Genomic DNA, 13,138 nt, shown 5'->3' with positions numbered 1-13,138 from the left:
ACATAAAATAAGATACAAAGGGGAGAACTCTGTCAGAGGTTGCCTACTCACATGCAAAAGAAAAATCCTCCAGGGGGCGACATACCTAAGAGATGAAGACTAAAACTACACACTCCTTTACTACAGCTACATGAGGTTGTCCTGTATACACTGAATTCTATATCAAAACAAAGACTGGCACTGGTAGGGTTTGCGACATTCACTGACATCAGTGATTGTATGCTCAGATGCAGTGATGCAAGGTTAAAATTCTATACACGACTTTGTTTCTTGAGGTGTGCTGTAGTAGCTAACCTGAATCTAAAGATAATTTCCCTCAGCATTTAAGAATATTCTGCCCTGGGACCCATATTTGTTTCAACCAAATCGTGGATTGCCCTCACTCTAGTGTCCTCGAAGACAAAGGAGTCCCCCTCAGTCTTGGACAGGTTTAGACTTAGCCCAGGGCCAGTAACAAAACATCAAACACTGGACACTACTACAGCATATTAGTACCCCAAAGACCCCACCTCAGACACAAACACAGATGTTAGTTACACTATACTTGTTAGGACTTTCAATTAACATAATGATAAATGTAGCTAATTAGCACTACACCTAACACTAACCCTAACACCAGTAACCAAAATGTGGAATAAAAACATTATATTTGAAATAAAAACATTTAGAAAAGATAGGACAGACTCTTTTGGTCCTGAACTGCCACCAAAAGTGAACTATGTCCTGAGAAATGAGAGTGATTTCTGGAATTCTGTCCTGACATTTCACATAAACCAACATGCATGCGCACACAAACACACACACACACACACTTCATGCTAATTAAATCTCTAGCCCCATCCTCCACACGCACCTTTATGAAATTATTTCTACACTGTACTGATGTTTCAAAGCCTGGGGCAAAATTTTGAGTAAATAAAGGTCTCTATGTGGTGTTTGAAATTCCTCTTAGGAACTGACCTCCTCAGTGATGGGTTCATCCTATTCACATGCTTCATTTGAGGCTTTAAAAGTAACAGCCGGACTGGATCAGTTAATACTTTCTTCATTTCAGTCAAACAAAGGAAATGAACAATTTCTTAATTTTGTACTTAACATAAAAACGATTTTACAAGAGTGTGATTTTATCTAGAGAATTTGGCCTATTACATTTTGTAAGGCATAATTTAAAGGAAAAATGAGCAATGTTTTCTGCATTACATCTTTAATTTTACACTTTATATTATTTACAAGTGTAGTATGACTTATAATAAGCTAAATATTATACTTATTTTATACTTAAAATAAGAAAAAAAGTACAAATAAATTAATCTTTTAAAATTCAAATAATCCCTTAAAGACAAATGTTAGATATTCTGACTATATTTGATGCATTTCTATGTCACGCTGAAAATTAATTTCACACTGAATTCCTACAAATATTAGATTACCAAATGATTTTTGTTCTAATTGAGTAAATATATAACATGATGCTTAGTTTTCAAGCTGTCTATTAAGAATCATTATGACTGTTTTTAAATTAGTGCTGTGACAGAGGGAGGACAAACACACATTTCCAACATTTTAGGACAGTACATGTCTATTCTTAGTAAAGCATTTTGTATCATGTGTCAGTTAAGCAGAAATTTGAGTTAAATGTCTAGATAAGCATTCTCTACTTGCTACGCAATGTTTATCCACATGGCCCTGGGAATGTATTCAAAGACTTGCTCACACTGGGAAAAGGAGGACACCTGGTTTTTAAGCCAGTTTTAATTTATGCTGGTTTGTAGGATGACCTGACACTGATGGAGGCTGCATGTTCTATTAAATGAAGATTAGAGTAAAAGTCATTCTAAAACTAGATAGGTGCATGCAAAAAAAAAAAAAAAAAAAAAAAAATAGAAAGGAAAATAGCGATATACACTGACAGCGAGGAAGGTGAAAGTGTTCGTCTGAATCGAACCGCACAGAAAAGAGCTGAAGATGAAAGTCCGTGTGATGCAGATTTGGGGTTTCCTTCAGACTGCCCTGGGCTGGATATTCATCGCTTGTTCTTTAGCCATGGAGGGATGGAAGGTGGCAGCAACTGGTGGTCAAGGTGGCATTGCTGTCTTTACTGTGTCCTGGTACTGGTCTAGTCTGTGGAGGTCCTGCTCCACTGATTCTAATGCTGTCAGTAACTGCTTTGATTTCCCTGTGCTCTGGTCTGTGGAATGTAAGTGCAATCCAAGGCTCTGATAATATATTTACCATGTACTACCACTTTGCTTGTATATTTCTTACATCAGATTTTTTTAATGGGATGGATTTTAACACTAATATTACCCCGATTGTGTATTTCTACCAATAATATTTTTGTTTATATATAGAGTGTGATTTTACTACAGTTTATCTTTTTTAGACTTTATATGCATTGTGTAATAATAATAATAATAATAAATACTATTTTTGTAATAATTATAATTACTAAAGCCCTGAATGGTAAGATGGAAAAAAAGGTAAAAGCTTTTTCCTTGGTATTGTTAGTAAGTATAGTTTCCTTAGTAAAGTTCCACACAGTTCATTTTTTTTTGCCTTTATGACACACAAAAAAGGTGTTGGAAGATATTTCTAGCATCACTTGTTTATCAGAAAAACATGAAAAAAAAATCCTATGAAGTGTAACATTAAAAAACAAACAAACGAACAAACTATATTATTTTACTTTAATATAATAAATATTTTATTTTATTTATATTTTATTTAAAATATAATAAATAAATAAATAAATAAATATTTTATTATAAAATTACCATATATATATATATTTTTTTTAATGCAAACATGATTATTTTTCATGCCGGAGATCTTGTGTGTGCAGATGATGTCCAGATCGTGAGGGCTCTGCTAATGAGTGGACTATCCTTTGGAGTGCTGGGGTTCATACTGAGCATGGTGGGTATGGAGTGCACTTACATTGGAGGAAAGGAGAAGGAGAAGAAGAGAGCCATCTTCATTGGAGCCCTCTGTCATATCATTAGTGGTATTAATTTAATTAATTACAAGATAATTATATTTGCAGAATTCGACAATGACTCAAAAGTTAAATCTCTCCTTGTTTATCCCTTTCATAAGGTTTGTTGGCTGCAGGAGGCTACTCAGTCTATGCTTTGCATGTGTCTGCAGAATACTTCAACCCTAATGTTCATTTAAAGTGAGTATTATATTTGTGGATGCTTGGGATAAAGTAACACTGCTGAAAGATTACCTCTGACTACATCTTGCTGGCTCCTCCCTGTCTTAATTACACCAATCCTTGATTCTACATTCATTGTCTATACACTGTATATGTGCACAATTGAGTTCTACAATTACAGCCTGTCTTCCATCAGTAGAGTCAATGAACAGTGAATGGAGAAACAACTAGGTGGTTGTAATGTTATGTCTGAAGTGTGTACATTGGAAGTGACCTCAACAAGGAATTATGTTTTCTCTCACAGCTATGACCTGGGAACTCCTCTGTTCCTGGGATGGGTTGGATGTGTATTCCAGATCGTTGGAGGACTGTTTTACCTGGTTTCAGTTTGCAAGCTCTGGTCTGTGACGGATCATATGTAAGTTTGTCTTTGGAGACATGACAATAATCACACTCAACTGAACCATGAACTAGTTAGAGGCATCAAACTGCCTTTCAGGACAATAAAAGATCATTAAATATGGGAGGTAAACCCAGCCAAAATTGTAATGAAAATAATCAAAAAAAGATGCAAATACATTTTTTCAATTTCTTTTTTTAAGTGTGTGCGCAAATATCATGACAAAATAAAACATGAAATAACTTAATTTGCAAATTAATGTTTCACTCAAGCATGGGACATCACTGACAAAAATAAAATTAAAATGAAAAATCTTTCGGTAATTTAATTTTCAATACCATGCTTGTATTCCACGATCAAATGTAAAATGTAAAGCTAATAGGGTTCAAGCAAAACAAGAAACAAAAACGTTTAAACACCATTATAGCTTGGCTTTATCTTAATGAGCCGCTTAATTTGGGTCAAAATCAAAATGAATATATATATATATATAGGGAGTATGGCTATATTTAATTCTCTTTCCCATAGAATGAGTGGGTAATGCTTCGTAAAGCTTCGCTGAGGCGACCCCTAGTGGCCGCAGCCGTTACAGCAAAGAAAAAGAAAAAAACAAGGGAATGAGCGTGAGGCCCGCAACAAGTGAAGATCTGTTTAACTCAATTTTGAGTCATCAGTGCAGTTGTAATAGTCTAACAAACCTCTCTCTCTACAGCGCCAGTGATGAGATGAAGGCTGAAGAAAACAAATTTTTGCATTCCTCTGCCACAAATCTCTCCATCATCTCTGAGCTTCCCAGTTGCTCCAAAGAGTCCACTGCGTCTGACCTCTCCTTACTGTCCTCTTCTACTGTGTCCAAAACCACGCCACAGACCCCTCCCCAGGATCGTCCCAGCTCCTGAATCTCCTCAAGAGCACACAAAAAGAGACCAGAGAGCGGCGTTTAAGAATTTTTCTCAACCTGGATGTTTCAACGGGGTTTTCTGGTCCAGAAACAGGACAACATCAGGGACTACTTTCAAAGAGTCTGAGTCTGAACTGTGGAGGGATCTTGTGGTTCCCCTCCTTTTTTCTCTGGTTGCTGAAAATATGCCCCCTTGTGGTTTATTTAGGGCATAATTCGGATTTATACTTTTTTTCTTCTTTTTTTAATTTACTTTTTATACTTTTTTTAATAGATAATAAATACGCATTTTGTGCAGAGAACACACCTGTCTATATTTTATGGTAAAAAAAAGAATTTAACATATATCTGTAGAAATGTGTTTATGGTGATACAATTGGTAAGAAAAAAACGAAAGAAATTGTTCACTAAAATTAGCAGAAAAGTGTCGTATTTATATTTTTCACAAATCAACAAATATTTAATTTGATCATTGGCATTCAAACTTTTGCACATAACTATGTAGGGAGATGCTTCACAGTAAAATCTAGGTGAGTTTCCAATTTTATTTTGCATTTGCTGTGTTTGCTGCAAACCCAATTTAGCCTATTATTGCTTTTTTGTTTGTTTGTTTTTTCATTTCATTTGTAACATCACATTTTTAACAGCTACGTTTTATTTTTCTAATATTAAAATTACATATTTTAAATTATGTCTGGGTACTGCTCAGACAAAATGTTAATTCATTCATTATCTGTAACTGCTTAACTAGTCCAGGGTCGCGGTGGGTCCGGAGCCTACCTGGAATCATGGGGCACAAGGCAGGAACTGTCCAGGAAGCCAGTCCTTCACAGGGCAACACACACACACACACTCACACCCAGGTCCCTAGAGCTGAGTGACTGTGAAACTACCTGCTGCACCACCATGCCATCCTCAGACAAAATATGATTTATTAATATTTTAATATTTCACTTATTTAAAAAATATATTAAAATATTTAAACAAATTTATTTCTTCTCATTTTGTGTATTTCCTAATGGGGAACTTGACTGTCACACTTAATGGTGAAGTTGGATAATTGCCAACTGATTTTCAATAAAACTATAAAATTCACAATCAGTAAATTAAATAGCAAATTGTAAAACGAATATGAAATGATCTTCACCAGCTCCACCACTCTTCTGCAGCGCCAAAGGCCCACCCTCAAGTTTTTTGTCCTCTTTTATAGTGGATATTTTGAGTGTCCACACATGTACAGTCCTTCACAGGGCAACACACACACTCACACACTGACACATTCATTTACACCTACGGTTGAGTCGCCAATCCACCTACCAACGTGTGTTTTTGGACCATGGGGGGAAACCGGAGCACCCAGTGGAAACCCACACAGACACAGAGAGAACACACCACACTCCTAACAGACAGTCACCCAAAGGAAACCCACACAGACACAGGGAGAACACACCACACTCCGCACAGACAGTCACCCGGAGGAAACCCACACAGACACAGGGTGAACACACCACACTCCGCACAGACAGTCACCCGGAGGAAACCCACAAAGACACAGGGAGAACACACCACACTCCTCACAGACAGTCACAAGGAGCGGGACTCGAACCCACTTATTGTAATTAAGCTGTTTTAAATAATGCCACACAGTGAGTGTTGAAAGATTAGAATTCTTAAATATTTTTACGTTTTATTGCAGGAGCAAAATTGGGCACAAGGGAAAACCGGAGTCCATGTTTGACATGTTTCAGGGGGCCCAAAAGTTCTTCCACCACCACAGTCTACAGCTTGTCCTCATAAAGGCACATTCCTGTCTATGTATGTAAAAAAATATCTATTCCCCAAGGGCACAGCAGTAAAAAGTTCATGCTGTTATTACAGTGATGTGCCTGAGCAAGAATCTCCCTCATCCTAGACATACACTTGCTAATCTAATACTTCTGTTGAAATAAATCTTTTCATACACTGTTGGGATTTCTTAAAATAAAATAAACATGATTTGTTCACACTCTATTCTACTGATAATAGTACAAAATCCTCAAAGATTTCCATCTCTACTGTATTTTGCAAATATAAACATATTTTGATATTTTTGCTGGTAGCATCCTCCAAAAAAGTTGGATCAGCTGTAAATTATATGATAGAAAAATTTGAGATAAATAAAGTTTTGTGAAAGGGAGGTCACAATTAAAAACAAAAACACCGTGTAATAGTTCAGCAAAGGTCAATTTCATGCAGATGAAGGTGACACACGTCATTTAGCCAGTCACGCACAAACAAACATGTACATACATACATTAATTCATTCATTATCTGTAACCGCTTATCCAGTTCAGGGTCGTGGTGGGTCCAGAGCCTACCTGGAATCATTAAGCGCAAGGCGGGAATACACCCTGGAGGGGGCGCCAGTCCTTCACAGGGCAACACACACACACATTCACTCACAAACTCACACTTTAGAATCGCCAATCCACCTACCAACGTGTGTTTTTGGACTGTGGGAGGAAACCGGAGCACCCGGAGGAAACCCACGCGGACATGGGGAGAACACACCAACTCCTCACAGACAGTCACCCGGAGTGGGAATCGAACCCACAACCTCCAGGCACCTGGAGCTGTGCGACTGCGGCACTACCTGCTGCGCCTCCGTGCCGCCCATACATACATACACATAATAGTTATTTATTTTAATGTAGCTGACCAGAACTGTGCCAAGATCAAAGAGTGCCAACTATTACTGAGTCCAAGACAATTCCAAGACAGTAGAAAAATTACTACTTAATTACTGCAGCAGGTTATTGTTGCTTAACTGCTCTTTGCTCTTATTCTAATCTTAAAATAAAATGGGTTTTATAGACAGATGGGCTACTTTTGAGGGTAAGTGTGGCCTTCTGAGATGCGATGGACACAATCCCATATGGGAGGGTGCTTTTTGCATTTCCTGCAGAATAGGGCATAGCTTGGTGAGCCTGCAGAGTAGAGTAGATAGTGGCTGTCAAACCAGAACCAAGGCAATGACTGTCTAAAGCAGCCATCTGGGCTATCTATCTGGTTCTCCCATGCTGTTCATATTAAGCCTAACCTATATGCCTTGCCCAGCCTTCAGAGTATTGATTTCTGATGTTCCTACTGATGGCTAATTTGTGTGCTACATAAATCTCTGAACTGGAACTGCTCACCAGCCTCACGCTGTGCTTCAACACAGATCTGGACTTAATCATGACATTAAGTTACAGACAGCTTTATACTAATTTTAATGTCATGTTTCTTCAGTCATATTCATTGTTGCTGATGTAGGGTGTAAAATCCTCTTGGAAGTTGTGGCAATGCGCATGCATTAACAGTGCCACTGGGGTTAGACTTAGCTATCAGGGAGGCCACTGTGGATTTACAAGTAAGACTTTATTTAGTGTGTAACCCCAATGATTAGTTGCGGTATATTTTTTAGTTTGTCATTTATAATTTTAACCGCCAGTTTTTGTTGTTGTTTTTGTTGTTTTGGGTCCCCTTCTTCAGTCTTATGAATCTGTGACCCTTGAATTTCATGACCTTACTCTCAGAAACAAAGGTACTGTGAGGTATTCATTCATTAATTTAGTCATTATCTGTAACCCTTATCCAGTTCAGGGTCGCGGTGGGATTCCTACCTGGAATCATTGGGCGCAAAGCGGGAATACACCCTGGAGGGAGCGCCAGTCCTTCACAGGGAGAACACACAAACTCACACATTCACTCACACACTCACACCTACGGACACTGTTGAGACGCCAATCCACCTATCAACGTGTGTTTTTGGACTGTGGGAGGAAACCCACGCAGACACGGAGAACACACCACACTCCTCACAGACAGTCACCCGGAGGAAACCCACGCGGACTCAGGGATAACACACCACACTCCTCACAGACAGTCACCTGGAGGAAATGCACGCAGACACAGGGAGAACACACCACACTCCTCACAGACAGTCACCCGGAGGGAACACACGCAGACACAGGGAGAACACACCACACTCCTCACAGACAGTCACCCGGAGGGAACCCACGCAGACATGGGGAGAACACACCAAACTCTTCACAGACAGTCACCCGGAGCGGGATTCGAACCCACAACCTCCAGGTCCCTGGAGCTGTGTGACTGCGACACTACCTGCTGCACCACTGTGCCGCCCAACAAAGATACAGTACAGTAATATTATCGACACTAAAGGTACTAACAGTGTATTTTTAAAGGTACAACAGTGGTTTACATCCAGTTGTGTTCCCTAAATGCACATTAAATTCTCTTCTTCAGAATGAGACATGAATTAATTATTATAGATTATGGTACAATTATGTTCTGTATCATAACATAGGTACCACCACAGTGACTTTTTCTGAGAGTGGATGCTTTCCTAGCCCTAACCTTAACTGTATACCCTGACTGAAACTGCAAAATGGTGCTATGGTGTTATACACTGAGAGACATCTACAATTACAGAAGCAGGAAACTCCCTTCTCATACAGATAATAATCTTCAGCATTATCGTTGTTTGCTTTTACACACTGAGGGCCTGGGAAAGGAGGAATGAGAGGATCTTAGTCCCTCCTTGATCCCTCCCCGGCCCCTATGGAAGCCTGGGCTATACGGGTTATGTTCCTTTGTTGCAGCAAATGAGTAGGTGAAACAGTAATTAGAGAAACTGCCCCTATTTGAATTTTGAGCTTAGTTATGATTACATAGACCCCCATGGATGAGAAGCTGCTTACTGTGCAAAACCACAGATGATTACCAGTTTCAGGCCTGAGAATAAGAAAAGGATAAGTGTTTCAGTCTGACAGATTCCAGAAAGGATACATCTGTGTTTTTTGTTTTCATACTGACTTCAGGTTTTTGTCAGTTTTTTCCTGTTTTGAGTTTGATATTATATCTTTACTGGTACTACAAAGTTTGGAACATGAATCGCACAAAAACTATGTATATGGAGATTGCCTGCTTTGTGTGTTGTCTTTGGGGCTGGATCTTGAACTGTTCTACTCTGGCCACTGAGTACTGGAATTTCTCGGAGGTGTCAGCTGTTGTCCTAACGACAATCAACTACTTCTCCAACCTGTGGATGGACTGTGTCTCGGACACCACAGGAGCGTCTGACTGCAAGTATTATCCCTCTATGATGGCCTTGCCAGGTAAGACACACAAAGTGGTTATTGTTTTTTAGATGGACATCTTTTATAATTAGGAGTACAAAAGGTTGGCCGGGTTTTTTGATGTATCCTTAAGGATAAATAAAGATTCTTAAAAATGCTTTCTGTACCATGCCAATTATAAGAACATTTTAGATACTGTAGCAGCATAGCTTCCCATGTTTGTAGTTTTTGTGTCATTGTTGTGTGTGTGTGCCTGGTGCGTGACAATTGACTTAGGCATAGCATTATGCACCATCTGGCAGACTTGTGTAGTAGTAAGGCCATTCTGATGGTGTCTTATATTGCCCTAATAAGGGAGTATGGAATAAGGGAACAAGGCAGTATTGGGCTCGTCTCACCCATTGCCACGGAAGTCTCCCAGATGGTGGATAATGTCCTGCCCCTGTCTATAACCACACACCAGGCACTCACACACCCAAACAACACCAGCAACACAAACCCCCCTAAACAATGAACAGTGGGAGGCCGCGGTGCATGCTGGGCACTCCCTCATGAGACCCCAGCCCTGTCCACATTCCAGCACTGCTACACTGTGTACAATGTTCTCATGAATTAATATTTTGTTGCATTTTAACACCTGCCTTTAAAAAGTCACACCATCATACCTTATAAAGTGTAACATACATGTACACTCTTAAAAAGGCTTGTTACAACAAAGGATCCCTTTTAAGTGCTATATAGAAACATAAACCACATTCTCCATGAAGCTGAAGGACCATTTTAATATGCAGCTAGTTTCTGGTTCTAAGTAGAACTATTACTTTTACTGAAGAATCTTTTTTTTTTTAAAGTGTAGCAGTATATAAGCAATTATAAAGTATTATTCATTCATTCATTCATTGTCTGTAACCACTTAGCCAGTTCAGGGTCGCGGTGGGTCTGGAGCCTACCCGGAATCATGGGGCGCAAGGCAGGAACACAGCCTGCAGGGGGCACCAGACCTATGACCTAGTTCTGATTCATAAAACCATTGCCAAGCTTAAGGAAAAGCAATGAATTGGGCCAGAAGTATTGAAAAAGAATTGAATTGTGTTTAAATCAAGGCATCCAATTTCATACCATGCTTTTCTGTGGGATTATACAGTCTGTGTGTGTTTGAATGCATGTCTATAGCTGAATTCACTAATGATAGTATACTAATTATATAATGTCTGTGATGTTTGTAGTTAAGTTTAGCAACAGAAACTACTTTATTGGTTAATCATTTCACCCTTGTTCAAGTTTTCTTGCATGTGTGCCGTGCCCTGGCCATTGTTTCTGTAATCTTTGGATTTTGGGGAGCTGTGCTCGCCTTGATCGGAATGAAGTGCACCAAGATTGGAGGCTCTGAACTTGCCAATGCTAGGGTAACTTTTGCAGCTGCCCTCACCTACATGGCATCAGGTAAGGGGCCTCCGTACTCATTTTTGCTTATTTCAGTGTAACACAGCTCCACTGACAGTGTTTTTGTGCCACAGGCTTAAGTGGTATGATAGTATATTCCTGGTGGGGCCATAGAACACGAGCACAATTTGTGGATTCAAACTACAAACCACAGAAGTAAGTTGCAGACATGGTTTTTGTCAAAGTGTAATAGCTATGTATGACCTGAAATGGGTCTTTTGAGACAACAATGTATGTATTAGCAGTGTATGACTGTAAAAGAAGAAAGTCTTCTATGAGTTCTGGGTGGCTTTTGAGATTTATTTTTTTTCTGCAGTGTCAGTATCTCCATTGTATTCACTATTACTAGTTTTTTTGCCAGCTATCCCTTGCTGACCAGCACTCAGATTTCTGCACTTTCTGCTGTATATATTTATATAAAATAAAATATACCTTATCCCATGTCAAAAAGCATGCTTATCCTATTGAACCAAATATGGATAAGTAATGAACTAGATCCTAACATAGAAAAAAAGACTATTCCGTACAACACCTCTTGTCCCTTCTGTTATGTCAAATTTTGACATCATCACTTAGTTTCCCCTCCATATTACACCTTATTTAAATTTCTGCACAAGTGGTTCCTTGTACTTCAGCCATAGAAGGTGTGATCCATATGTGCAGACTGCAGTTAAGGCTAATATTTTGTTCATTTTTCAGATTTGAAATAGGTGCAGCAGTGTTTGTAGGCTGGGGAGGGTCATCCCTAATTATTTGTGGAAGTGTTGTTATGTGTTACTTCTCTGGGAAAGAGGGGCTCCGTTCCAGGTAAGGCCTGTGTTGTTTTCTCTTACTGCAGTCTTTGAAAACATGTCAAATCTTTCTCACGCCAAGGAAGATGGGAAACAATAATAACCAAATAGATGTTGTTAATGCTTTCATGAACACTCTGAATTCTCTCCTCAGTTCAAAAGAGAGCGAGTCCTGGCCGGACGATTACTTAAGGGCTCAATCCAGAGGCAGCTACATGACAGCTCAGACCAGACGGACATACATAGTGCCTGCCTCCACCAAGCCAACTACAGTCATCATGCCCCCTTTATCAAACTTAGGCAGGGTGAGCATGTTAGGAAGGGAGACCCGAAGGACCCACAGGACCAACGGGACTCAGATAACACAAGCTAGCAGGACAACCAGAACCTCTGCACGCCTAAATATGGATTCATATGTGTAACTACATAAAAAAGTCTACATATCAGCAAAGTGGTTGAGTGTAGAGCAGCGTTGGGACACCAAAACAGTCACCAACGTTTCAACGAGATATAATCAGATGGCACTGATGAAGGCACAATATAAAGAGGATTTTAACTTAAACTAGATAAATTGGAATAATAAAATAGAAATAGAATAGCTTGCTAAGAAGAATAAAGACCAAAAAAAATATTGATTTTTTTGGATGTAATTTAAAAATAAATCACGTAATTTAATGTTTTTTTTTTTGCATTTTAAACTTCTTGTCATTCTGCTTAGATTCTGGTTTAAAGGAACACGAGGTAGTATGTTTTACCTTAACATCCATTATCTGTAACCGCTTATCCAATTTAGGGTCGCGGGGGGTCCAGAGCCTACCTGGAATCATCGGGCGCAAGGCGGGAATACACCCTGGAGGGGGCGCCAGTCCTTCACAGGGCAACACAGACACACACACATTCACTCACACCTACGGACACTTTCGAGTCGCCAATCCACCTGCAACGTGTGTTTTTGGACTGTGGGAGGAAACCGGAGCACCCGGAGGAAACCCACGCGGACACGGTGAGAACACACCAATTCCTCACAGACAGTCACCCGGAGTGGGAAACGAACCCACAACCTCCAGGCCCCTGGAGCTGTGTGACTGCGACACTACCTGCTGCGCCACCGTGCCACCCTTACCTTAACATTACAACTTCAAAATCATTGTGATGCTTCACAGACCTGTAAAAGGGAGAACAGAGCCTCTGTCTTTGTTACTTTGGGCTCAGCACTGCTGAAACTCGGCTATGTAACTTTTGGAGGAGGGTAGGAAACCAAACCCCCTCCCTCCACCTTACCACTGACTTCAGTACAGTGCTGCAAAAATTAATTACACTAGG

The 13,138-nt window shown here is 39.7% G+C and overlaps 3 protein-coding genes across 3 annotated transcripts in view; 2 read left to right on the top strand and 1 right to left on the bottom strand.

Moving 5' to 3' along the window:
* The window catches only part of abcc4 (ATP binding cassette subfamily C member 4 (PEL blood group)), a 55,361-nt gene extending 50,969 nt beyond the window's left edge, over positions 1 to 4,392 (bottom strand). Inside the window, exon 1 of the mRNA XM_066666606.1 lies at positions 4,256 to 4,392. The gene's annotated coding sequence lies outside the window, so the exon portion shown is untranslated. The remainder of the gene's footprint in view (positions 1 to 4,255) is intronic.
* On the top strand, positions 1,920 to 4,852 carry cldn10e (claudin 10e). Its single transcript, XM_066666607.1, has 5 exons — positions 1,920 to 2,197; positions 2,843 to 3,004; positions 3,097 to 3,175; positions 3,462 to 3,575; positions 4,270 to 4,852. Exons 1-5 carry the CDS (start codon positions 1,966 to 1,968, stop codon positions 4,454 to 4,456), a joined length of 774 nt encoding a protein of 257 aa, XP_066522704.1. The 5' UTR covers positions 1,920 to 1,965; the 3' UTR covers positions 4,457 to 4,852.
* Positions 4,853 to 9,258: 4,406 nt separating this feature from the next.
* cldn10d (claudin 10d) lies at positions 9,259 to 13,095 on the top strand. Its single transcript, XM_066663871.1, has 5 exons — positions 9,259 to 9,620; positions 10,863 to 11,024; positions 11,099 to 11,180; positions 11,724 to 11,831; positions 11,970 to 13,095. The coding sequence occupies exons 1-5, from the start codon at positions 9,392 to 9,394 to the stop codon at positions 12,235 to 12,237; spliced, it is 849 nt and encodes a 282-aa protein (XP_066519968.1). The 5' UTR covers positions 9,259 to 9,391; the 3' UTR covers positions 12,238 to 13,095.
* The last annotated feature ends 43 nt before the right edge of the window (positions 13,096 to 13,138 follow it).

The sequence above is a fragment of the Hoplias malabaricus genome, chromosome 3 (assembly GCF_029633855.1).
Source record: "Hoplias malabaricus isolate fHopMal1 chromosome 3, fHopMal1.hap1, whole genome shotgun sequence".
Taxonomy (NCBI): Eukaryota; Metazoa; Chordata; class Actinopteri; order Characiformes; family Erythrinidae; genus Hoplias; species Hoplias malabaricus.
The sequence above is the reverse complement of the archived record's forward strand: the minus strand, read 5'-3'. Positions and strand labels throughout refer to the sequence as shown.

Bases quoted from the DNA above. Each gene is read 5' to 3' on its own strand.
- cldn10e (XM_066666607.1), top strand. From the start codon at position 1,966: ATGAAAGTCCGTGTGATGCAGATTTGGGGTTTCCTTCAGACTGCCCTG. The intron at 3,005-3,096 runs GTATTAATTTAA...CCCTTTCATAAG, and splicing joins CCTCTGTCATATCATTAGTG to GTTTGTTGGCTGCAGGAGGC. The intron at 3,176-3,461 runs GTGAGTATTATA...TTTCTCTCACAG, and splicing joins AACCCTAATGTTCATTTAAA to CTATGACCTGGGAACTCCTC.
- cldn10d (XM_066663871.1), top strand. From the start codon at position 9,392: ATGAATCGCACAAAAACTATGTATATGGAGATTGCCTGCTTTGTGTGT. The intron at 9,621-10,862 runs GTAAGACACACA...CCCTTGTTCAAG, and splicing joins CTCTATGATGGCCTTGCCAG to TTTTCTTGCATGTGTGCCGT. The intron at 11,025-11,098 runs GTAAGGGGCCTC...TTTGTGCCACAG, and splicing joins CCTCACCTACATGGCATCAG to GCTTAAGTGGTATGATAGTA.